The sequence below is a fragment of the Podarcis muralis genome, chromosome 12 (assembly GCF_964188315.1).
Source record: "Podarcis muralis chromosome 12, rPodMur119.hap1.1, whole genome shotgun sequence".
Taxonomy (NCBI): Eukaryota; Metazoa; Chordata; class Lepidosauria; order Squamata; family Lacertidae; genus Podarcis; species Podarcis muralis.
Window position 1 is genome coordinate 12,540,319 of NC_135666.1, and position 24,677 is coordinate 12,564,995.

The following is a 24,677-nucleotide window of genomic DNA, read 5'->3' on the forward strand; positions in this document are numbered from 1 at the left end:
CTTACAGTGGGGAGAGGCATGCATTCATAAAACAGACGCTCTAAAGTGGTTCCAGTTGGTTTCAAGGAACTGGAAGAAGAAGGAACAGCTCCATTCTATACTGATCTGTGCTGCCCTCCTTGTCACAATCCAGCATTTAGTAAAGCCTTCCTGAACCAGGGCAGATCACACACAGCCCCTCCCAATCTGATCCAGCACTGTTGCAGGGTCACCCTTTTCTGGCTAAAGTGGATGGTCAGGCTGTTTAATTTCCTATGCAGGAAATGGCTGGTGAAATAGAAATAGCTATGTTGTTGTTGCTGCTGCTGCTGTTTTAAAAAATCAATTTATAATGCTCTTAATCCCTTCATTTGCCATTTGCTGAAATTAGGGCAAGGAACATTAGCAACATGTAAAACCCTAGAAGCTACCGCATGAGGAATATATCCTTATCATCACTTTATTTCATTGCAGATTATTTCCAGTATTTCTGTAATAACTTCTCTTCATTTCCGTATGACTTGAAGCAGATTTGCATTTAAAAAAAAAAAGGGGGGGGAGCAGGATTAAAACAGCCCCTAAGTAAGAGCTCAGCCTGACAGTGTCTGAAAGCTACATCATTTCAGTTCATGCCTCTTCTTAAGGTTGGATGTCTGGCACAGGGACAACTTTATCTTCCTTCTAACCCAATCCTAGCGTTGGTCGGATGAAGCCTGCTGCCCCATGCTCTCCGTGGAGGACTTTCGTCCCCCCTCCCCTTAATGCCAAGTTCAGTTATTGGCTATTTTATGCTGAGCTGTGAACTGCATGGCTATTGGAAGGAGCAGTAAAAGCTAAGGAATGCCTTTTATTTTTAAGAATATACCTATCACTCTACTGCCGTGCTTATTTTCCAAACAGTCTTGACTGTAGAACAAACTTCCACCTGTATAGGATATATATTGGAACTGAAGACGTTTGGGATGAACAGAGCAAAATTGTCCAGAGCTAGCAGAATTAAACAAATTTGGAGGGTGAGTTAAATTATAACGTTTTTCTTTTACCAAAATAGTTGTAATGAAATAGGTAATAAATTACAATCAAGGGGTTTTTTTCTTGCTGTGGGTGTGGGGGGGAGGTTGTTATAAAAAAACAACTTACATGGGTTTCCTGTTATTTTATACAGATGCTTACAACTTTGCAAACTAGTTCCATTTTTTTTTTATCAGCAAAAAATGGCAAAACAACCACCACCCAGTGTTTAGTGCCTTAGGTGTTATCTGTGTCCATATACTTATCTACCACAGAGAATCCTTTATAGAGTTTGAAAGAGAAGCACATTATTCAGTGTGTTGTTGTACAATTTTGTGTGTGCTTTTTTAAAAAAATCAACTACAAAATGATTTGGGTTTTTTTTATTAAAAAAAGCAACAGTCAACTAAAAATCCTACAGGCAATCTCATTCTCCTTGCCAGATGCTGTATATTTAATTATTAAGGGAAAGGCTGCTAAAATAGATAAACCTTATGTGTAGTTGCATTTCTCTTCTTATCTCATGGGCTGAAATATAACTAATGGAAGGAAAACTCTGAAGGTCTGGAGTATTGTTGAAAGGTAGTTACTCTTGAAGTATCAAGTGACCTGGGAAGATACTCTTTCCCTAGGTAGGCTTATATTCTTCTTCACCGCATTCAGAAGTTTATTAGACTTAATATGATGAGCATTTTAATCCTAGCAGCTCTTTTTTTATGGCTTCCGCATTGGAACCGATAAAGCTTTATCATACTGAGTCAAATTACGGGTCCATCTGGGTCCGCACTGTCAACTATGACTAGGAGTGGATCTCAAAGGTTCTGGAGTCCTCACAACCCTACTTGGTGGATGCCAGAGAATGAACGGGAACCTTCTGCATGCAAACCACCACTAGACTACAATGAATGAAGCATGCCGGCCATTTTTGTGACAGAAGAACCTTTTATATGATGCAAGCAACAAGTGAAATGGCTGGGTCTCTGTCCCTTTACGATGATTTCTTTCTCTTTCTTTTTCAACCCAGAACTGGGAAGTTTTTAAACTGATACTCCATGCAGTATCGCTAGAAATTATTGCCAAAATACTGGAGCAAAGCCATCGCTGTATATGTTCCGACACCAATGAGCAATTGGTTCCCAAAGAGCTATCTACTCCAAATTCCTAGCTTAAATGGAGATGACTCACAGCACGAGCGAAGCAACTTAAAGGATGCTAATGGGTTGGACCAGATGCAGTTGTTCAAAATATGAAGGGTATTTTAATATGTATATATATATATCTTAGCTTAAATAGAGTGGAATTTAGCTGAGAACTTTTCAGACCCCACCCCTCCACCTCACCATGCATTGTTCAGCCTGACATTTAAATTTGCAATGTGACAATGTAGAATGTGTGTTGTTGCATGCGTGGGACCCCATTTTTATGTAGCGGGGCTCCAAGATGGCTTAATGTTATATGTTGACATTATTTGGCAAGGTGTGGTGCTGGAAAGTGGAATGTGCTCCTATTATAGCATTGCATTCCTGGATAAATGAGGGTGTTGAGTATTCTGAGGTGTCATCAGTGGCATGAATGCAGCTGTTTTATTTGACTTCATAGCTAAATGCCGTTTAAAAATATGAAAGCAAGTGTTCCCATTTTGTTGTACGAATTAGAAAGATTGCTTGGCTTTGATTTGTTTTTCGTTGTAAAAAGAAGTCTGTTATGGCTTTTGCAAACATTGTTTTAATAATGCCAGATCTTAGTTGTGTAAAACAAAATGTAGTTTACACAGAAATTAAGACATATCCATTTCCCGTAAGTAGATACTATATCATATCAAGTGACAAAAGATAATTACTGCTTGCCAAAGAATCTCTCTTAAATAGGCTAAGGGAGCAATTAGGTTCTCAGGTTTTTTTGAACAGAGTAAAAATGTTTTATTTCTGTCTAGCTTTATTAAGGTGTTCTGCAGTTGAATGCTTTGCCTTTTCAGCACTGAATGCAAAAATTTCCTTTGTAAAAAGCAAGTGCTGAATAGTTGAGAGTGCTATATTTCATGCTTTTTCTTGCATGGTTTTCTAAAGAGGTTATATTCTGTTCATTGCCCTTATTATATGCCATGCTTAAATTAAATAGGTTAACTTCTGAAAGATGGGGAAAAGTTTGGTGATACGTATTTCACTTTTTCTCCCTTAAAGGGAAAGAAGTTGAACCAAAAATGATTTTAAGAGCTGGTGTTAGAATAAAATATATTGTCACCACCATGGAATGTAGTAGAGGAGCAATTGGGCATAATCTGCTGTAGAAGCTTCAATGTCTGTACCATACAGCGTCTTCAACCACTTAAACTCTGAGACTTAACTTGCTTGGAAATTATAACTGCAAGGCACAGACCTTTTCCAAGTAAAGTATTTTCAAATTCGTTTATTTTAAAACTGATTTACCGTAATAAGGTGCTCAAGGTAGCTTAGAGCAAGTAAGCCAAAACTAATCTATTGTTTCATGTTATCTTCCCTGTGCAATTGTTAGTCCAGGGCAGCTCTTAAAGTAAATTTCCTTTGGAAAAGAAAGCATTGAAGATTTATGGTCCCTTTGGTGATATCTGCTGATTTGCAAATGTACAAGCTGTGCGGCTAATATGGGGTTGCAGACATAATGACACAGGCAGACAGTGTTAATCCCAGCATAAGAGTTCTGTCCTTAAAATCCAAACAATCTCTTTGCTAGATCCCTCCAAAAAGCTGCTGTTTTGTTCTCTGTGGATGTTCTCAGCGTTCAGACTACCTGAACTTGATTCTGCACCTTATAGGTGGGGCATGTTCTGATGTTACGACAAATAACTGGAACTACCTAATGAGGTCCACTGTCCATCAGTAGCCAGGAATTAGAGCAAGTGGCAACCTTGTAAAGCGCATTCAGATTTTGGGGTTGCCACTTCGGCCTCCAGCCCTTCTCAGATACCTTCCTTGATCTAACTAAGCAGATATGTGAATGCATCACCTGCTCCAATCAGAGGCCATAGGCGTAAAACAGATACACCCTGAGAAGTTTCATTGTTTGAGAATTGGTGCCATATATTCATTTTTTTCCAGTGGGGTGTGAATTATAATATTGGAATGTGCATCTCTACCCTCTTTCTGGCTCGGATAGTTGCCGTCTTAAAGTACAAGCTAGCTCAGAATTGGGAGATCAACCTTAAAAAAATATACAGATTCCATGTGTTTGCTGAATAGAGGATGAAGGAGCAATGTGGATGAGGAAGAAAGGAAAGGGGTTGCCCAGTGCAGCCATTACCTCCTTCTTGCCTCTACAATGTGACTATCAGTAGCAAAGGCAAGCTGTGTGAGTGCAAGTCCTGCAAAATCAGGATGGCAGACTAGATGTTCTTTGGAGAGAGAGAAGTGTGTACTGGGGCTCTTTCTTCAAGGCAGGGGGCCCACTGATTTCTCTTACCCAATGGCCCATAGCAAACATACTGAAACTTGCTTTCTAAATGATTAGCAAAATGCATTACAGTCATACCTCGGGTTACAGACGCTTCAGGTTGCGTTCTTTCAGGTTATGGACCCGCCGAACCTGGAAGTACCGGAATGGGTTACTTCCGGGTTTCGGCGGTTGCACCTGCACAGGAGCACTAAATCGCGCTTTGCACATGCGCACAAGCACCGAATCGCAACCCACGCATGAGCAGGCGCGGCACTGTGGGTTGCGAATGCTGCGGGTTCAGAACGTGCCTCCCGCACGGATCACGTTCACAACCCAAGTGTCCACTGTATATGACATCATTTGAACCTGTTAAACTCATAGGTAGTAAGTTTCTGATTACCAGGTGCTGGGGACAAAGTGGGGGAAACTGTTGCCTCCATGTCCTTCTGTTAAACATATAGCCGTTCAGCCTCTGTTTCATGCCTCCTTGGACTTAGCTAAGGGAGGGAAGCAGCTGCTTTGAATGGTGTTCTCTGTCTCCCTCTCCACCCTCCTCTTATGTCACTTGATTCAGCCAGGGCTTCTGCTAGCAAGCTTGCTATTTTTCTCTCTTATCACAGACTTTGGCTCTCAAGTGCAACAGCATGAGCCCTGGGATGAACCAAATGATAGGCCGAAGAGATATATGCAGGAGGAAAAATACCATTCTAGATTCTCAGCAACCAAATCTGGGCACCAGAGATAGACCTTCAGTTCCTTTATTATCAATAGGAGTTTATGGGGTTGTTGTTGTTGTTGTTTTTTAAAGGACAGGCAGCATATTTTCTCCCCAGGCACTTATTAATGCGCAAAACTATTAGTTAACCCATTTTCATTTCTAGGCTCTATTTCTGCTACTTCTGTCTGCAACGTGTTGCCTTCTGCTCTTGCTTCCTATTATGTTTCCTGGCTCATCCAGACCGCTTGCATGCTGCTGCATCCGAGAACCACAGGAATGGCAACCTTTTGAGATGCAACCACTGTGCCTTCCTGCGCTCCTCCTTTGTTCCCTGGGCTTCTCGCCACCTGCAACTTCACTCTCCCAGCCTGATATACTTGGGGCCAAAGTCATTGGGAAGGTGGCATTTGTTGACGTGCTTGCCCTGTTCCTGTGCAAAAACACCCCTAGTCTGAGTTTAACATGAAAAGGCACATTCTGGTATGGGATGGAAAATGCTCCCCTTCCTTATCCATGGTCCAGATTCCTCTGTACCGTCATCCCTGTCTTTGCCTGGTTCCAAAACTAGAAATGGGCCAAGCTTGAGGGAAGGTGCCTGATATGATGGGCCATGAGCTGGTGAAGCAGAGGGGAATGTCAGTTCCTCTTGCTTGTGCACTCCCTTTGATGTTAAAAATTATAGTCTGTGCTTGACTGGCACAGACACATTAAAATTGGCTGGGTTGGTGAGACCACGGCTGTGTACATACCATACATTTAAAGCACATGACTCTCCCTCCCCCAAGAATCCAGGGAATCATAGTTTACCCACACAGAACTACAGTTCCCTGCACCCTTTGAAAACTATAGTTCCAAGGATTCTGCGGGCAAAGTAGTGTGCTTTAAGTGTGCATTAAATATATGGTGTGTATACAGCCTCTTTGTACTTTGGAAAAGGTGGTGGTTTGCTTGTTGCCTTGGGACTACTAGACTTCTCATACTGCACTGCATTGATTCATTGACCCCCCCCCCCAATCTATTCTATTATCCCCTGGGAATGATAGGCACCTTGCTGTCCCAATCAGTCGTTCTCCTGCCATTTCAGCCACTGTCACATGTTGCATCAAAAACCTGAGGCTGATGTTATGCATTATTCAGTATAATAATATTTATTTATTTTACAACATCTTAAATAATATTTTTTGAAGTGATTGAGGTTTGTTTCAAAGGCTTTCAGCTGTTTCTTTTGCAGTCCAGCTTGTGGTTACTCATGAATTCTTTATGGCTTCAAGTTTTATTTCACTGTCAGCTTGTCCCTAATAAACATATTTGAGGTTTTGTTTGAATTTGAGTTGTCTTTGCTGGTTACTGTACACTTCACAATATATCTTATATAATGGGGATCTTCGGCATGTTGGAAGGAGCTTTAGAAATCTGCCTGGTGATTCTGTAGCAAGGGTGGGGTGTGTGGGTGAGGAATCCCACAATTGTTTGGCAGTTTTGGCCAAAGTGTCTACACTAGCATAAATCCACAATTTGATTTTAGACGTGGATATACACAGCCGGCTCATCCATCCAATTCACTATGCCTCTTTGGCATAAGACGTGCCCCACTGTCCACTGCTGCGAACACTGTTATTAGCATATACACAGCAAGCCAGGTTCACATGGCCACTTGCTGTACTGTACTTCTTTCCCAATCTGTGAAACACAGAGAGATTGGATAGATGGCTTTGTGTCTTTTCTTTAATTGAAACCGCTTCTTCCTGCTTTACCTACTCTATTATCCCCTGACTCCTGAGAATGATAGGCATCCCCTCCCCCAGTTTTAATGAGATAACCATCCCAGGGTAATGTGCGGATGGGTCTTACTTCAGGATGGTCTCATTATTTAGTTTAGTCACTAGGTGGCAGAAGACTTAGCTGTATCAGGGTGGAGCTTCCTGGTGCTGTTCCTTTTCTGGTCGGAGGAAACAGTAAAATTCTTGTCCATCTTCTGGACTGCTGTACAGTGGTATCTCGGTTTACCAACTTAATCCATTCCAGAAGTCTGTTCTTAAACCGAAACCATTCTTAAACTGAGGCGTGCTTCCCCTAATGAGGCCTCCCGCTGCCGGTGCCCTTCCACCGTTTGGATTCCGTTCTTAGACTAAGGTAAAGTTCGCAAACCGGGACACTATTTCCAGTTTTGCGTAGTTCGTAAACCAAATCGTTCGTAAACAGGACTGTTCTTAAACTGAGGTACCACTGTACAGTGATACCTCGGGTTACATACGCTTCAGGTTACATACGCTTCAGGTTACAGACTCCACTAACCCAGAAATAGTACCTCGGGTTAAGAACTTTGCTTTAGGATGAGAACAGAAATTGTGCAGCAGCGGCGCAACAGCGGGAGGCCCCATTAGCTAAAGTGGTGCTTCAGGTTAAGAACAGTTTCAGGTTAAGAACGGACCTCTGGAACGAATTAAGTACTTAACTCGAGATACCACTGTATTCTCTGAGCTTTCCTAGACAGCCATTTATGTTCTATGTTGTCTTTCAGGAGATGATGCACTGCAAAGCAAAAAATGCTTCAACTGCTCTGGATCCACCATAAAATCCTCATTTCATGGTGGTGGACTCCCCAAATACTTTGCTTTTTCTTATTATACTGAATAATACATTATTGGCTGCAGAGAACCCAGAAAATGGTGTCTCTGGTCTTCTGGGAGAAGAAGAGGTAAGGAGAGCATTAATGAACAGGAGGCAAGTTTGGAAGATTACTTAGGTCTAGGTCCACACTGCAAGAAGGACTTTTGGTTTATTAAACTTCGACTAGCACCTTTCAACACCATCCTAAGAACATAAGACAAGCCTGCTGGATTGGGCCAGGAGCCCAACCTGTCCATCAACCTGTTACCACAGTAGCCAGTCATCTGCTGATAGGAAGACTGCAAGCAGGGATGGAGCACAAGAGCACTTTCCACTCAGAAGCGTTAGTGCTCCAACCATGGAAGCAGAGCATAGCCATCATGGTTACTAGCCATTGCTAGCCTTATCCCCCATGAGTTCGTCCATTCCTACTTTAAAGCCATCCAAGTTGGTGGCCATGCTGACTCCTATGGGAGCAAGATCCACAGTTTAACTATGCACTGTGCAAAAGAGTACTTTTTGAGTCCTGAATCATAAACATCATAAACAGGTGGTCCTAGGTTGCTGCCGCCATCGCCGTCGTTTTACATCCTATTCCTTGCAACCTAGCTGGGAATTCATAGCCTGTGACTTATGCTACTGATTATTATGCTTCTGTGTTATATTTCCATTATAAACTAGTGGGGTCCATCAGCTCTTGACAGGTGGCAACCTGCAAAGGCTGGTGCGGTGGGGCAGAGCCATAGAGCCACCACCCCAATGCTGGCATAACTGCAGATTAACCTGGATGGAAAAGACTGTGGCAAGGGTGGGGCTACACAGATGCACCAGCAGAACCAATCCCGCTCTTCTGCTGGTGCGGCCATGTATCCCCAAGCCTGCCACTTCTCTGCTGCTCCCCACCCCTTCTGGGTAAGCTACAGTAAATGTTGGTATTCAGCGGGCAACTTCACAGCTCCACCACAACATATTGGCCACTACTGATGGAAGCATTCCCGACATCCAAAAGAAGATCAGAACCTGTATATCACCTTCAGTATTATATATATGCAATTTCCTTGGGTTTTGTCTGGGAGCACCCAGTCTTTCTAGGTTGCATCCACAACATACATTTAATGCACATTGCTCCCTCCAAAAAATCCTGGGAGCTGTAGATTTCCCTTCACAGAGCTACAGTTCCCAGCTCCCTTAAGAAACTAAGGTACCCGGGATTCTCTGGGGCAAGCCATGTGCCTAGCTTTAAATGTATGTTGTGGGTGTGACCTAATCTGTCCTGTATCTTTCAAGGAATGCTGATGCAGGGCTAATAGAAGAAGAAGTGGATGGAAGACATCTCTGTCGTAATGCATTGTTTGTTGTCCTAAATGCTTGAGTCTTTGGAAAATTAGTCATAACCAGGTTCCTTGGGGTATTCCCAATTGCTACCAGATCCTACCTGAGCTGCTCCCATAATCACTCCAATGTGAGAGGGGTGGGCAGGGGCTTCTTTCCTCCTCTGCTCGCTGTTTTCACGTAAAGACTCTGCACCTTCACTGTGCTCTGTAAATGAACAGTGGAAACAAGTGGAGAAAATATATGTAGCCAGTTTGCCATGTCTGGTTTGTCCTGATTTTCAGTGCAAGTCAGATGGTGCTTGTGGGCTACTTCAACATGAGATGTGGGCACAGTAAACTACTAATATGGATAAGCTTATTTTGAAGGAGAGATATATTTGAAACAAACAATCCAAGTTGTTTCCATGGAGGAACGACCTGTTTACCCTGAAACAAGGTAGTTTTGGATAGTGCAAGTGTGTTAAAGGGGCAGTCATGCTCTAGTTGTATGAACTCTGGAGGAAGAACAGTCTCAAGAGACATGAACTCTCTGTGGGCTACAAAAACCTCCCTGAAGAGTGTGGAGCCCTTTGAAGTAGAAACTTAAATAGTAAGAGGAAGTCTTTGAAGTGTGAACTCCACTGTAGATGTTCGAAGGCTGGAAAAGGATAAGCATTAGTATCGTGGAGGTTTGTGCGTAATTCCCTGCTTGTTCATGGAGGCCGTTTCTTTTTGAGGGTGGGTAATGTTCAATTCAGATCTTGTTATATTGCAAGCTCGCCTTCTCCTGAACCTTTTTCAGCCTAAGGTTCAGATCAAGAACTGGTTTCCCCCTCTGTGGGCTATCCTTGATAGGTGGGTGGGGCTGCCCATCTGTTGGTCACCTGATGTTGTCATGATCCACAGGCCAGAAGGTCCCTTTTGTGTCCTAAATTCTTCAGCAGAATTGACAAAGAACCACCTTCCTTGGTGGTAAAGGGAAGAATAGAGCCAAGGCAAAACTGTCCTCGTGCTCATAAGTAGCTACAGAATGGGGATTAAGATACACTCCAGGCTCAATCTGCCAACACAGAAGAGAATAGTTCCGTAGACGCCATTACTTCTTTGATCACTTGCATAAGTTCTTTGCTTCATATATTGTTTAATGAAAGTAATGCATGTGTTTTGTTTTAAACAGTGTTTAAGGGAGTTTGATACAGGAGTTACTGCAGGGGCAAACTTAATTCTAACATGAAATTTCTCTCTCTTTCTTCCTTGATTTCTTGCTCTTGAGGTTAAGCCAAAACTAAAAAGAAGAATTTTCACTCAAACTACGTAAAAGTCAAGAACAACACAATATTACAATATAACAGTGATCGTTTACTACCATTTAGACATAAAACCTGTAATTAAAAAATGAGACTTCAAAATACAATTTCTGAGCTCTCCCTGTAGTATAATATTCTTATTGCAAGACAGTGAGTAATAACTGTAATCACCAATGTATATGGTGAATAGCAATTTCAAATATGCTTCAACTTTGTGGTCATCTTCAGTGGCATATAAATTACAGTTAGTGGTTAGTAGTTGCTCCAGAATCCTATAATCAGAATCAGGCTTCCATAAACCAGGAGTCATTTTCGTATATATCTTTGAACAACCTTAATAACTGCCAACCTTCCACTCCTCAGACTCTCTGAATCTGTACAAGAAAACCTGATCTAATAACAGTTTGTGATGGTCAGATAAAAGTGAAAATGGGCCATCAAAATACAAAGGAAATAAAATGCCTGTTGTCACATCTTTCAGTAAAACTTTGAAAAAATCAAGTCTGGGGAGTGGAAAATAGTCCATAGTAAGTTTGTTTAAAACATTTAAAATGTTGTTTTAGTTCAAAAGTTATGACACTTGTGCAACAACTGCAAATTGTACCATGGTGTGGTTCCAGCAGTTCTTGTGCCCTGTCCTGTCACCTGGTTGATTTTTACATCAATTTATAGAGCCAGTCCATAAGAAAACTGCAGTTTGATAAGCTGTGTGGTGGACATCTTATTCCCTTAGCAGGAGAAGCAAACAAATGATTGCAGGAAGGTATACCCCAGTTCTGTTTTAAGAACAAGTTGTGAATTCTAGTAGGTTATGCTCAGCTTTTAAGTTTAGATCTGATTGATGACAAACACTAGAACACAAAGGGAACTGCCATATACCAAGTTAGACTGTGGTTCTATGTAGTCCCACGATTTCAGACAGGAGTTCCTGGGGATTGAACCTGGGAGCTTTTGCATGCAAAGGAGATGCTGTACCACTAAGCCACCCCCACTCCCATTGCTGTATCTCTGTTTTCCCAGGCCAGCCAGGCAAAGAGCTTTTGGAGTTGTGCTGTCTGCCAATTTTAATGGACCAGCACAATACTCATGTCTATTCACAATCATGTGGGGCCTCTTGGATTCAGGAAGAGGTGTTGTCGCTTTTACCTTTCTGCAGAATCTTACCAACCTGTCTGTGTCCTCAATATCCCCAGGGACTTCATAATAATAATAATAATAATAATAATAATAATAATAATAATAATAATAAATTTATTATTTATACCCCGCCCATCTGGCTGGGCTTTCCCAGCCACTCTGGGCGGCTTCCAATAGAATATTAAAATACAATAGTCTATTAAACATTGGAAGCTTCCCTAAACAGGACTGCCTTCAGATGTCTTCTAAAAGTCTGGTAGTTGTTCTTCTCTTTGACATCTGGCGGGAGGGCGTTCCACAGGGCGGGTGCCACTACTGAGAAGGCCCTCTGCCTGGTTCCCTGTAACTTGGCTTCTCACAGCGAGGGAACTGCCAGAAGGCCCTTGGCGCTGGATCTCAGTGTCCAGGCTGAATGATGGAGGTGGAGATGCTCCTTCAGGTATACTGGACCAAGGCCGTTTAGGGCTTTAAAGGTCAGCACCAAGACTTTGAATTGTGCTCGGAAACGTACTGGGAGCCAATGTAGGTCTTTCAAGACCGGTGTTATGTAGTCTCGGCGGCCGCTCCCAGTCACCAGTCTAGCTGCTGCATTCTGGATTAGTTGTAGTTTCCGTGTCATCTTCAAAGGTAGCCCCACATAGAGCACATTGCAGTAGTCCAAGCGAGAGATAACTAGAGCATGCTCCACTCTGGTGAGACAGTCCACGAGCAGGTAGGGTTTAGCCTGCGGACTAGATGGAGCTGGTAAACAGCTGCCCTGAACACAGAATTGACCTGCACCTCCATGGACAGCTGTGAGTCCAAAATGACTCCCAGGCTGCGCACCTGGTCCTTCAGGGGCACAGTTACCCCATTCAGGGAGTCCTCCACACTTGCCTGCCTCCTGTCCCCCCAAAACAGAACACTGGGTGTCAATGCTAATCTGGAATGGAAGGGGGAGGTTGAGAGAGAGAGAAATATGATGGCCCTTTGCTAGGTTTTCAGTCACAGAGCCTGTGTCAAATTGAAACTATTTATTTTCAATCATTAAAGCTCTGTTTAAAGGCTAAGTAGAGAACAAGCCAAATACCTGTTTAGATAATGGAAGTGCTCAGAGTACTGTTTGCTGTAGGTGGGTTATGGATATATGCCAGAGAAGAGGGTCCCAATGGGGCTCTGTACTAGAAAGAGCTTTCCTGGCAGAGAGAATGTGAATAGCAAGAAGATAAATGATAAGAGACAGAAGCATGGAAGAAGCCTGAGAGTGAGTGAAGGAAGGAAGGAAGGAAGGAAGGAAGGAAGGAAGGAAGGAAGGAAGAAAGAAAGAAAGAAAGAAAGAAAGAAAGAAAGAAAGAAAGAAAGAAAGAAGTCTTAAAGGATAGAATATTCTGTTACAGAATACAGTAGTTCTTCTCACTGAGCTAGCTAGATAAGCTGCTGGCCGTTGTGATTTGTGTACAAAGTACAAACATACAAACACAACTAAGCAGATAAAAAACAGCCAAATTAAATTTTATACACCAGAACCAAAAATTGGAATGGGTCAGAGGAGATTAGCATGGCCCCTGTGTAAGGGTTGTCATGGAGCATGCTGCACCTGGAGGCATTTGTTAAATCGTATATTATTCACTGAGGCAGTTTACATGCGACACTTCAAAGCACTACAAAATGCAAACACCAGCCGGCTTCCATGGAGCACAAGGCTGGGACAACTGAATAAACAAGCTACATAATTAAAAACTGAACAGGCCGGCAGTGTCCTCTTCCCTGAAGGATTAGGGGGGATAAGATTCTGACGTACTCTCACAAAAGGTTGTTGGCCAAGGTACTGAGTACCTGTTTTGGAACATGAGTCACAATTCCATCGTGCAAAAGGAGAATTATTACATGGGTGCGCTGGCCTGTGTGCAGCTCTCCTTCCTGACGGATATGATGGAAAGATGCTGGCAACGATCAGTAAATCTTGATTTGAAGGGCAGGTAGGATGAAAGCTTTCTGACATTCAACAGAAGCGTCAGTGTTGCTGAGGCGTCTGCAGTGGAAAACCTGGACATTGATTGTTTTTGCAATGCCCTAGTAGATAGCTGGGTTCTTTCTTGTGTGCTCCCCCCCCCCACCCTTCTTTTAATGAAAGGCAACAGCCTGGTGGACATATTTAATCATTAAAGATTCATGGTTTTTTTGCTCCGTGTTATCTGCCAGTGCCTGATTTGAATTGATACATCTCTTCAACGGGAAGGTTTTGTGAGAAGAAACCTTTTAATTAAAAAGAGAAGGGATATGAAATTAGACAGCATATGTATAAAATCATTCTGTAGCATCAACAGCTGCTCTTTTTCATTAAAACACATGCACATGGTTTCCTTATCAAAAAGGCTATTCGCTTCCAAGCCAAACTTGATAAACAAAACAGGTTGAGTAACGTGAATTACGGAACACTGATTTATCTTATTTAATTAGGAATTCTTTCATGCACAGAAATCGGGGTTGAGAGCCGTGGTATAGGGGAAGGGGAAGTAGCCCCTCCACACACACACACACACACACACACACACACACAACCTCAATACAAATGGGATTTGGATGGCTCTGATGGTGAATCAGAGAATGTGCCCAGTTTACTATTCCGTTACTAAGAGCTTACCACTACACCACTGGTTTAGAGATTGCTTTGGGGTAACAGCCTTGACGCTTCAATCTCCGCTGTCTATAAGGAAAAAGTATTGTAACCCATCTTGTTCACTTGTTGACCTGGGTTCAGTTTAAGGAAGGGAATTTGCTTGAAAATAGGTTACTGTACATTGCAATTTATGCCTACTGCTAATTTTTCACTTGGCGGCGGCTTCTTCTTCTTCTGTGTTACTTATATCTACCTGTTGACTGGGTTGCACTCTGGGCTGGAGGAAGCTGCTCAGGCACCTGGGGCAGTCCGGATCTACTACACCCCCCTTCCTCCGCTCCTGCACACACCTTGATTCCCAGAGGAAAGGTTGCAGCAAGTCAATTGAAAAACCGCTCCACCATTTTTGGGGTCTTCCAAAAGCTCAACAACCTTCAGGGTGCCCTGGTTTTTTAATTTTTGAAATATGGCAACCCTACTTCAGATGCCTTTGGAAAGTTGTGTAGTTGTTTTTGACATCTGATGGGAGGGCATTCCACGGGGTTAATAGACCGGACTGGGTGCTGGGAGAGACCCAAACTATTTAATCAGATGTTTCCCTCTCTTTTAAGTCTATGGGGACATATTGGACAAATATAGTTCACATACTGTATTTTTTAAATCTGTCATGTAAGATTAAAATTAAGCACTTCAAGAGAGAGAAAGTGATTCCAGGGGCAAAGGTCATACCAATTGCAGTCAAGTTGTATAACATAAAAAGCCTTCAAAGCCATTCACTTGATAATATGAGATCTTGAAGATGGCTACTTTTTGTAGGGGTTTTGGATGGATAGATAGGATTTGGAAATATTTGTGGTGAAAAGTATGTTGAATAGTGATTGTAGCTTGTTTTATGTATTTGCATCCCATGTTAACAAATGGGATGCATTTGAAGTTTTCTCAATGTCTCTTGTATTTGTTTTATGATACAATGATTTCTTTTAAAAACATAGAGATTAACACAGGAAGCTTCACTATGTTATATGATTTGAGTAATTTTTTTAGCCCAGTGGTGTGTTGTTTTTTTTGGGAGAGTAGAGGAGTGTACCAGTTGGCCTTTTACATTTATGACCTTCTGGGATCTGGTGTCACCAAATTCAGCATAATGTTTCTTTATTTGGAGCAAGATGTGATGACAATTAAGCATTCTTCCAATTAATTTCTGTGGTAGATCCAGCCATTCCCCGTTATTCTGTCAAGTGCTCTGCTTGGCATTTGATGGAAAGCAGTCTGGTATCGTTTAATTGATCCAAGATTTTATTTTTGCAATAATTAGCCAGCTACCGCTTTGAGGGAAGAACGTGTCTGAGAATAATGAGCATATCCTGAATATGAAGTTCATAGTTACCGAACCTCACCTTCATTGATGACCCAAAACATTTTAGGGAAATGCAAAAACGTCAGCTGTGAGTTTTCCATTTTGTTCAATATATGCTTATGTAGACTTCTGAATGGTGATTCTTGGATGCAACCCCAGCCTGCCACTTAATTGGTGCCCATGCTGACTACTAAGTCCTGGGCTGGATCTAGACACATCAAATAAACGTTTCAGTTTTAAGCATTGTAAATTTAAACAGGGAAAACAGGTAGAGAAAAACAGGACTCCACTTTGCCATCTGGTGGCACAATGGTATATCACACATGCAATGCATATAAATCACTTTTTCTTTATCAGTCTGTCTGACTGAGTCCCTGAAAGAATGCCCAGTGCAGTTCTCTGGAATACCAATCAGATGTGAGCTATATGTGTCAGCCATGAGTGACCTACCTCTAACAAAAGTGGATTCCCATTCAGTTCTATGGAACAAAGTCATCTAGAACACAGCTGAAGGGGCCAAATCTACCCTTCAACCAAGACACTGGGAAGATTTAGTTGTGCCTTGAACATTCCAAAGAGACCCTTTTATTTTCTCCCATACAGATACATTTGGCAGCTAAATTCTGCTCCAATGGAAAAAGTGAATGCTTGTGATAATGTGCCATCCTGCATTCCACCACTAACAGGAACAGGAACAGGATCACCAACTTAGATTATGCGGAGCAGCATGCAGAAATGCATGACTCCCCTACTCCTGGGGTCTGTCCACAGTATTGAGCCTCTTTGTAGAACGTGTTATGGACCCACAATGTTCTGGAATGGAAAAAAATACCAATCTATTACACTAGTAAAACAAAAGGACTCTGGTGTCCATTCTGATAATTTGCTGTTTCTTGCTTGAGCTGGTAACTTCTTGTTTGGAGAATGACAGTTTTTTGGCAATAGTCCAGAGTCCAGAAAACAAGTGCTTCGTGAACTGTGTCCTGTACTTATTGAATGGCACGGTGTTTGATGGGTCTTCATGCCAAGAATAGCCAGCCATATCTGAATGTGAATGCCTACAGTTGTTTAGGCAATTAATTTCAATTGACACACAGATTAGCTCTTGCACCGCCTGCTTTCATTTCTGCAGGGTTGGCAGGAAGGGGATGAAGTCCAAGAGACAGGTCAGAAGTAAGCAGACTACCATCTTCTGCCTTGATTCCAGCTTTGAACACCGTGTGCTACCAGACTCCATTCTGCTGCAGACTCTCTCCCACACCAATCCAATTCAAACCAGCTGTACACAAATTACTGTCAGCGGAAATTGAGCAAGCTTGCAAATTGCCTTCAGAGTTATCCAGGGAAAGCAACTTTTATCCTTCAGAGTAACTGAAATAATATGTTGATATTGTATACAATTATTCTGGTAATTTGTCAGGGTTTTTTCTTCTTCTGCAGGACAAGTTAAGTGCACTTTATGCCTTTTTAGCGAGACAATTCTTAATGCATGGAATCCTGAATTATTCATAAGTTGCTTTCTGATTTTCCAGGAGTTCTCCATATAGATTTTGTTTGCTAATGTACTTGATGGACTGCTTTGTGCACTAAAGCATATATATATAGGTGGTGCCAGCAGTAATATAAATGCTAAATTATACATTTTGAAGTTCTGCATTAAGGAGGATATTATTCATCATTCTATATTCCTATTTACAAATCCACACATAACTTCACACTGTAAAAAAAAAAAAAAAATCCATCAGCTCAGCTCATGCCTGCCAAGGTTGGTGCAATTTATCTGGGTGTGACAACGGTGGATCTTCTTGAAGCAAATGTCTTGGGTCCCTCGGCCTGAAGCGAGATGAGCGCTGCAACCCCATAGTTGCCTTTGACTGGACTTAACAGTCCAAGGGCCCTTTACCTTACTTTTTTTACCTTATTTCTGTAGTAGTGGTGCTGTAATCTGAATTTAACAACACTGCACATGCTCAGACTATTTCTTTTTAAAACTGAGGTTGGCATACCTTTTCTGTTGTCGAAATGAATATGTCTTCAGTTGTTTCCAGAAAGTAGAGATAGTAGGTGCTTGTCGCACACCCTCCAAGAGTCCTTGTTTTCCAGGGACAGCCCTGGATTTACAGAAGCCGTCCCGATTTCTGATTTGATCCCACAATGTCCCACTTCTCCTTAGGACATCCCTGTTTTCATTGGAGAAATGTTAGAGGGTATGGAGTTATGCAACCCCCAAGTCAAGGAGATAAGTAACTATACACCTTTGGAAGTCATCTCAAGGCAGCTCTGTATAGGGAACTTTTTTAAATGTTCAATTATATATATATATAATATATATATATATATATGCGCGCTGGAAGCCTCCAAAGCAGCTGGAGCAACCTAGTCAGATGGGTGGGGTATGATGATGGTGATAATTGAATAGGACGTCCCAAGTTGGAGGGAATGTTGTCAGATCTCAACAGGAGTACTGTTCCACAGAACAGGGGCATCCTCAGTGAAACCCCTGTTCTGAATTACTGTGGAGCGGACTTTCAATATTTTTGTGACTTGAAGGAGAAACTACTGGAGAATGCACTGACCTATTGGGTACATAAGGGATTAGGTGGTCTCTGAATTAATCTGGTCCTGAGCTATATATTAGCACCATAACCTTGAACAAATAAATGTTATATAGCATCGGGAACAGAACCGTCCCCTGTGGCACCCCATAATACAAGTGGCCGTATTGGTTACCATCCCCCTGCTTGCTCCAGGAAGCTGTCTCTCTTCTTAATAGCTGCAGCAGGTTTTCAGTAGGTTAATTTTTCCATGGTGGACATGCACCGATGGAAAGGATTTCACATTTTGAATTCCTGCCCATCGTGAAGCTATTAATGGCCCCTGAACCTTGCCAGGAAAAATGCAAGCAAACCTGTTGCTATATCACCCTTGTGTCATCTCTAACACAACAGTTTTCAGTAAAAGAATTGAATTAATGCGTTCAGTTGCAAGTCATTGGGTGATGAGACATTGAGTGATGTACAATCATTTATAAATTAACTGTGTTGTCTCATTCTTAGGTGGGACTGGATATAATATGAGTTCCCTGAGCAAGGCAAATCATAGGGCAGTGCTACATGTTAAATTGCAAGAAGCACCAATGATTTCTATAGCAAATAGACTGTTTGGTGCACATGTGAGACTGCTATCCTTGTTGCATTTCCTGTAGCACCAGCATTTCCTCCAGCAATGGTAGCATGCATTTATGGAATTTATATATATGGTTTTCAATATGTTTATTCATTGCATGCATGCATATCCCACCCCACCCCTCCAAGGAACTCAAGGTTTCCTACGTGATTACCCTGCCCCTAGTTTATCTTCACAGCAACAACTTGTGATGTAGATTAGGCTAAAATATACCGTCTGGTCCCAGGTCATCCAAGAACCATTATGGCTGATTGGGGATTCGAACCCACATTTCCCCAGCCTTAGTTCAGTATTCCAGCCACTACATCATACTTGCTGAAGCTGACAAAATGCATTACTTCTTTTTTTAAAAGGCTTGTTAGTCACAGAGTAAAATCCTATGATATATCTTATTTTGAGAACTAATGGCCAATCTGTGCTTTCCTTTGTCCCATGATTTCTAATCATGGGTTCAATTGGGTTTTTGTTTTTGTCCCACTGCTTCCCCAAGGAAAACCTGCTCTTTACTGCTGAATTGGAACAAACATCAATCGGGTTTTATGTGGATTTGTGTTTGTTCTGATTAAGCAGTAAACAGCAAGTTTTCCTGAGAAAAGCAGTAGAAGCCATGACTAGAGATTGCAGGGCAAACCATAGTGTGAGTGAGTCCTGAGTTCAAAGGAAAGACCATAGCTCAGTGGCATGCATGCAGAAGATCACAGGCTCATCTTTGACATCTCCAGGTAGGCCTAGGAGAGAACCTGGCCTGAAATCTTGGCCAGCTGCTGCCAGTCAGCATAGACAGTACTGAGCTGGATGAACCAATGGGCTGACTCCTGTAAGACAGCTTCCTATAGGAGTCAGACCATTGGTTCCTGTGGTCCTATGAGATCCACTTTCCATCAGAAGATATTGTGATGTAACTCATTTTTTAATGTGACTCACTATTAGGTAACACCTTCCATCCAGGATATGAACAGTCTGTGACCACATGCGGTGCTTCTCCTTCCACTAGTCACTAGTGTGTGCGGGTGTTCATTGAAAAACCACTGATACATTTTCTCCTTCCACCAGCTCTTGTTTAGATCGAAGCCAGTTTGCTTAATAAAATGTTATCATCTTACATGCTGTGCGTTCCGCATTCAGACTTGGAGAGAGCAGCTTTTTAAAAAAAAAACAGCAAATAATTTGAACAGAATGATGTTTTCATATCAGTTCAACTGTTTGACGGTTTCCCCAGAGGAAGAACTGTAAGTTCAATAAATGCCAGACATCAGATTGGCATTAAATCATTGTTGCATCCTATGGCCCCTTCTTTTTTGCATCTTGTAATCTGATAGCTGAGTCCTCCTTCTGTGGCCTCTGGCCTCATCCTGCGTTACCTCTCTGTGTTTGTATCCCCATGTGGTCACATGCAGGGAGGCGGAAAGATAGAAGATGATTCTCTTCTAGTGGTCAGTCCAGTGAAGATGATTCCATAGAATCTTATAATTGTAGAGTTGGAAGGGACTATGAGGGTCTTCTCTTCCAAGCCACTCCAATGCAGGATTTCTCCAAAGTTGGGCTCGAACTCATGACCCTCAGATTAAGAGTCTCGTGCTTTACTGATTTAGCTATCCCAGCAGAGGAATGGTAGAGTCTGAAGTAAGCAGGCATGGTAGTGGTCTGCAGCACATCTATGGTAACTTAAGAATATGTTATAGCACACAAGGATGTAAGACTGAAGAAACCCCAACTAAAGAACCATGGCAAGAAAAATTGACGGACTATGCAGAACTGGCAAAACTGACATATAAGTTACGGGACAAGGATAACTGTGACTTTAAAGATGAATGGGAACCCTTTACAAAGTATCTGAAGACGCAACAAAGTGAACTGGACTCCTTGGCAGGTTTTGAATAAACATTCACAAACTTTTTATTGATAATAATCAGCTAAATAGTTTTAGGATCTATACAACTTTGTAACATGCAGAAAACAGCATTCTTAGAGAAACCAAAGACTGGAACTGAGGGAAGTCGGGGGGTGGGGGTGGGGGAGGAAGGAAAAATGGGGGGAAACAAGGATGATATGTTTTGGATAATATGTTTTGTTTTAATTTTGAATAAAAAAAGAAGTTGTTATAGCAAATAAGACCATTGGTCCATGTGAATGACTTTTACTTGCCTGCTCATTTTTTTGGGGGGGGTATAGGGTTAACTAAATATTTGGTTTACAGCTACAGATAAAGTTGACTATAGAGAGGTCAGGCAACCTTTCAGAGTACCATCAATCAGAGGGTTCTTGTACTGAAGATGAATGACAGCACACTCTCCTCCAGTGGCTCCGCATATGCAGTGCACCACCAGAATAAACTTGATATGCAGCTGCTGGTGCTGTGTTACTGTTCCCTAGCAATGACTGAAAGTTTATTGCTTTTCAGTTAACCACTCCATGATATCCTTGCCAGGGTTCTCAAAAATATGGAAGTGGCCAGAGAGGGTATTTTCCAGCCACATGTTAGGCACTGTCCATTACTTTGATTGATTGTATCATCACATGCTTGGTCTTTTGCAGAGTACAAGTCCCTGCTGCTAGTTTACCACCTAAAATTCAGCACAGGAGAAACAACAGAGCAAATGAAGGAAATGGAGACTGGAGCAAACGAATTGTGCTGTTACTTCAGTTATGAATACTTTGGTTTAGTTGTATGTAGCAGGAAGATCGGAACTATGGCAAAGTACTGTGCCAGCTTTCATCAACCTGGTGATTGACATTCCACATGGTTTGGACTAAAGCTCCCATCAACCCCAGGCAGTGTGGCTATGTGGCTGGGAGTTGTAATCCAAAACAACTGGAGGGCACCAGGTTGCTGAAGACCATCCCATGGGTTTGTACCACATAATAACCTTAGCAGGACTTAACACAAGGCTTAAGGTTAAAGGACCTCTGAAAAAGAGGGTGTGATGACTGACAAACACATCTCTTTTCACAAGTCAGTTGGGTTGAAACAAATAACATGTGTGTAAGAACCTATCAATATTACTTTTAGAACCCACCTTTCAACCAAACTGCTCGTCAGAGCAGCTTAGGGTAGAGACAACTTTTTCAGAGAGCGGAAAGTGTTAATGGAAAAGGGATCATCCCACTTTCATCCTTAATAAATATGTTTCTTTTTAAACATTCTTTATATTGCATTTAAATATAATAGACATATACAAAAAAGCGAAACCAAAACAGATTTCTGTATTTCAAAAGCTTGCAAAGCCCTTTTGATCAGAGATGACAATGAGATAAAAAGGGATGTCTCTCTCAAACCATTTCCAACTCTCACAAAAGATGTTGTCTGTCTCTCATCTACAGACCCCAGAGCATGCCTCCAGTTCCATTAGCCATGCAAACAAGAAAAGCCATGCTGGTTCAGGCCAAAGGCCCATCTAGTCTAGCTTCCTGTTCTCACATGGCCTATGTGAAGCCTGCAAGCAGGACCTGAGCATAACAATGCTCTCCATTAGGAAAGAACTGGGTCGACATGTCTGCCTGGCGACAGCCAGAAGCAGTCTTATGTCACAGCACTGAAATAATTCATTTGCTGAAATCATAGGCAGAATAGGAATGAAAATCTCATAGTCTCTATGCAATGGACTTGATACCAAGAGTCGTGTTGTGTCACTACTAATCACACACAGAGAGTTTAAGGTGGCTCTTCCTTAGAGGACAGGGAGGGGGATCTGGTCCTCCAGATGTTGGGTTTGCATCACCCCTGACCATTGGTCATGCTGGTTGGGACTGATGGGAGTTAGACTCAAACAGTATCTGGAGGGCCTCAGGTTTCCCAGCCCCAACCTTAAGCATCTAACCTCCCCTTGAATATTCTATAGTTGTGTTTTTTAGGCAAAGTTTCATTTGGTATTATTCATACTGATCAATATCAGAGAAAGGTCATTTGCTATTCTCCAGGCTGACTTTAAGTGGGGAAACTATACTTAAAAAAAACCAAACAAATGAAGTAGAAGGGTAGCAAAACCAACTTTTTAAAAAAGAAGGCGAGAAAGCAGCAAAAATCTGCACACTTTGTAGAATATGGAAAGAAGTGATAAGGAGCAACATACTGAATATTTTTAACAATTTATTGCAACAGAATGAGCTAGGGTTATTGTAATGCAAGATGAGCCCCGTTCAACCTGCAGGAGGGGTTTGTCACCGCCGGTAACGGAATTTGAATCATATTTTACTAGATTTCCCGCATATGTCCAAAAATAAGTAATTGCCAATTACCTTGCTCGGAAGAGCCAGTAGGATACAATCATTTCACTTAGAAAAGTGTAAAGGCAGCAGAGACAGAAGGAACCAGGGTAGGATCTGTGTTACAGAGAGATAGAGAATGTCAAGGAACAGGTGCTGAGAAATTGAGAGAGGATGAAATAAGGCAAAGGCCAAAGTTAGCAGGAGTTTGTAATGCAGATGTTGGAATTGAGATGTCAGGCAAGGAGACACACACAGCGGCAACAGCGGGGGGAAATGACAGGAAGGCAGGTACTTGCAACAGTGTACTATTGCTTTGTGAATCGGGGTGAATGGAAGGGTTGTGCAAAAACACAAGGAGAGTCTTTTACTTTTAAAGTTTAGAATCTTTCATGGCTGATGGGGATGCAGAAGAGGGGTGTGTATGTGTGTGTGTAATGAATTCAATAAAACATGCAGAGTGAATGAGCAATGGGAGGGTTGCAGTTTTCTTCCTTATTGAGATGAGGCTTAATGAACAGGACCATGGGACGCAGGTGGCACTGTGTCTAAACCACAGAGCCTAGGGCTTGCCAATCAGAAGGTCGGCAGTTCGAATCCCCATGACGGGGTGAGCTCCCGTTGCTCAGTCCCTGCTCCTGCCAACCTAACAGTTCAAAAGCACATCAAAGTGCAAGTAGATAAATAGGTACCGCTCTGGAGGGGAAGGTAAAAAACTGTCTGCGGACAAACGTCGGATCCCTCAGCCAGTAATGCGAGATGAGTGCCGCAACCCCAGAGTCATCCGCAACTGGACCTAACAGTCAGGGGTACCTTTACCTTTACCTTAGCCAGGACCTGCATTTAAGATAATTTAGGACACTGTTACAAAATTCTAGGAAACTGAACACTGAAATCAAATAATCCTTGGTCCATGGCAATCTGGAATAAATGGCAGCTATTAACTGAACTGGCCAAACCATGTTTACTTAACTGTACACCTAGGTATGTCTGTCAGCCAGTAATCTCTCAGGGAAGTGGCCTGTGAAAATCTAGCATGGCATGGCAGTCCTGGCCAGTCGAAGAGATGTACCAGCCTGAACTGTCAGCATGGACCTGTAGGAACAATGGATGTGCCTTAAGCCCGGTCCATTAGTCTGGTATTGTCTACTCTGACTTGCAGCAGCCCTTCAGACAGCAGTTATATGCATCAGCTTCTATTTAATTCTTTTAAATGCATGCAGTTTCCAGCATAAAGGGGACAGTTAACCCTGATTTTCCTAAAACATCTGCTGCTTTCCTTTAACTGTCACATTAAAAATGAGGTCTAAAGTATGTAACTAATTTTCATTGCCAAGAGCCTGCCTCTCGATTGCTTTAAGGAGAGATGGTTCTATCTTTTATAGGTTCGTGTCTGAAAGATTCCCCCAGTGCCTTGTAAAGCTAATGCTGCTGTCTATCTCTGCCCTTATCATATCAGTGCTTCTTTAGAGACAATTGATACATGCATAGAGAACGGCAAAGATTTAAACCATCATTAAAGGACAAAAGTTTGGCAAATCAACCTCTTGTTGGAGCACCTTGACTTAGGGCTTAGCCACACTTCCTCCTGTCCCACTGCTTTCCCTTAGGGAAAACCGCTCTTTAGCGCTCATTCAGAGCAAACGGCAATTTGGGTTTTCTCCGGATTGATGCTTGCTCCAGTTTAGAGCTAAAGAGTGGGTTTTCCCTTGGAAAGGAGCAGGGCAAGTCAAAAACCACTTGGACCTGTGCTTTCTAGGCACGGGACAAGCAGAAGTGTGGATGAACCCTTAAAAGCTCTGTGATGCCTTAATTCTAAAAGGTTGATACCTGAAAACTGACATCAGAA

At 42.2% G+C, this 24,677-nt stretch overlaps 1 protein-coding gene across 5 annotated transcripts in view; it reads left to right on the forward strand.

Moving 5' to 3' along the window:
• Positions 1-24,677, forward strand: part of DPP6 (dipeptidyl peptidase like 6) — a 510,968-nt gene that overhangs the window by 222,233 nt on the left and 264,058 nt on the right. The window contains exon 1 of one of the 5 annotated variants that reach the window (XM_028749898.2): positions 889-992. The exons of the other annotated variants lie outside the window; for them this stretch is intronic. Coding sequence (XP_028605731.2) covers positions 942-992 — 51 coding nt within the window. The 5' untranslated portion in view covers positions 889-941. Of the gene's footprint in view, positions 1-888; positions 993-24,677 lie in introns of those variants that run through there. 5 annotated transcript variants of the gene reach the window in all.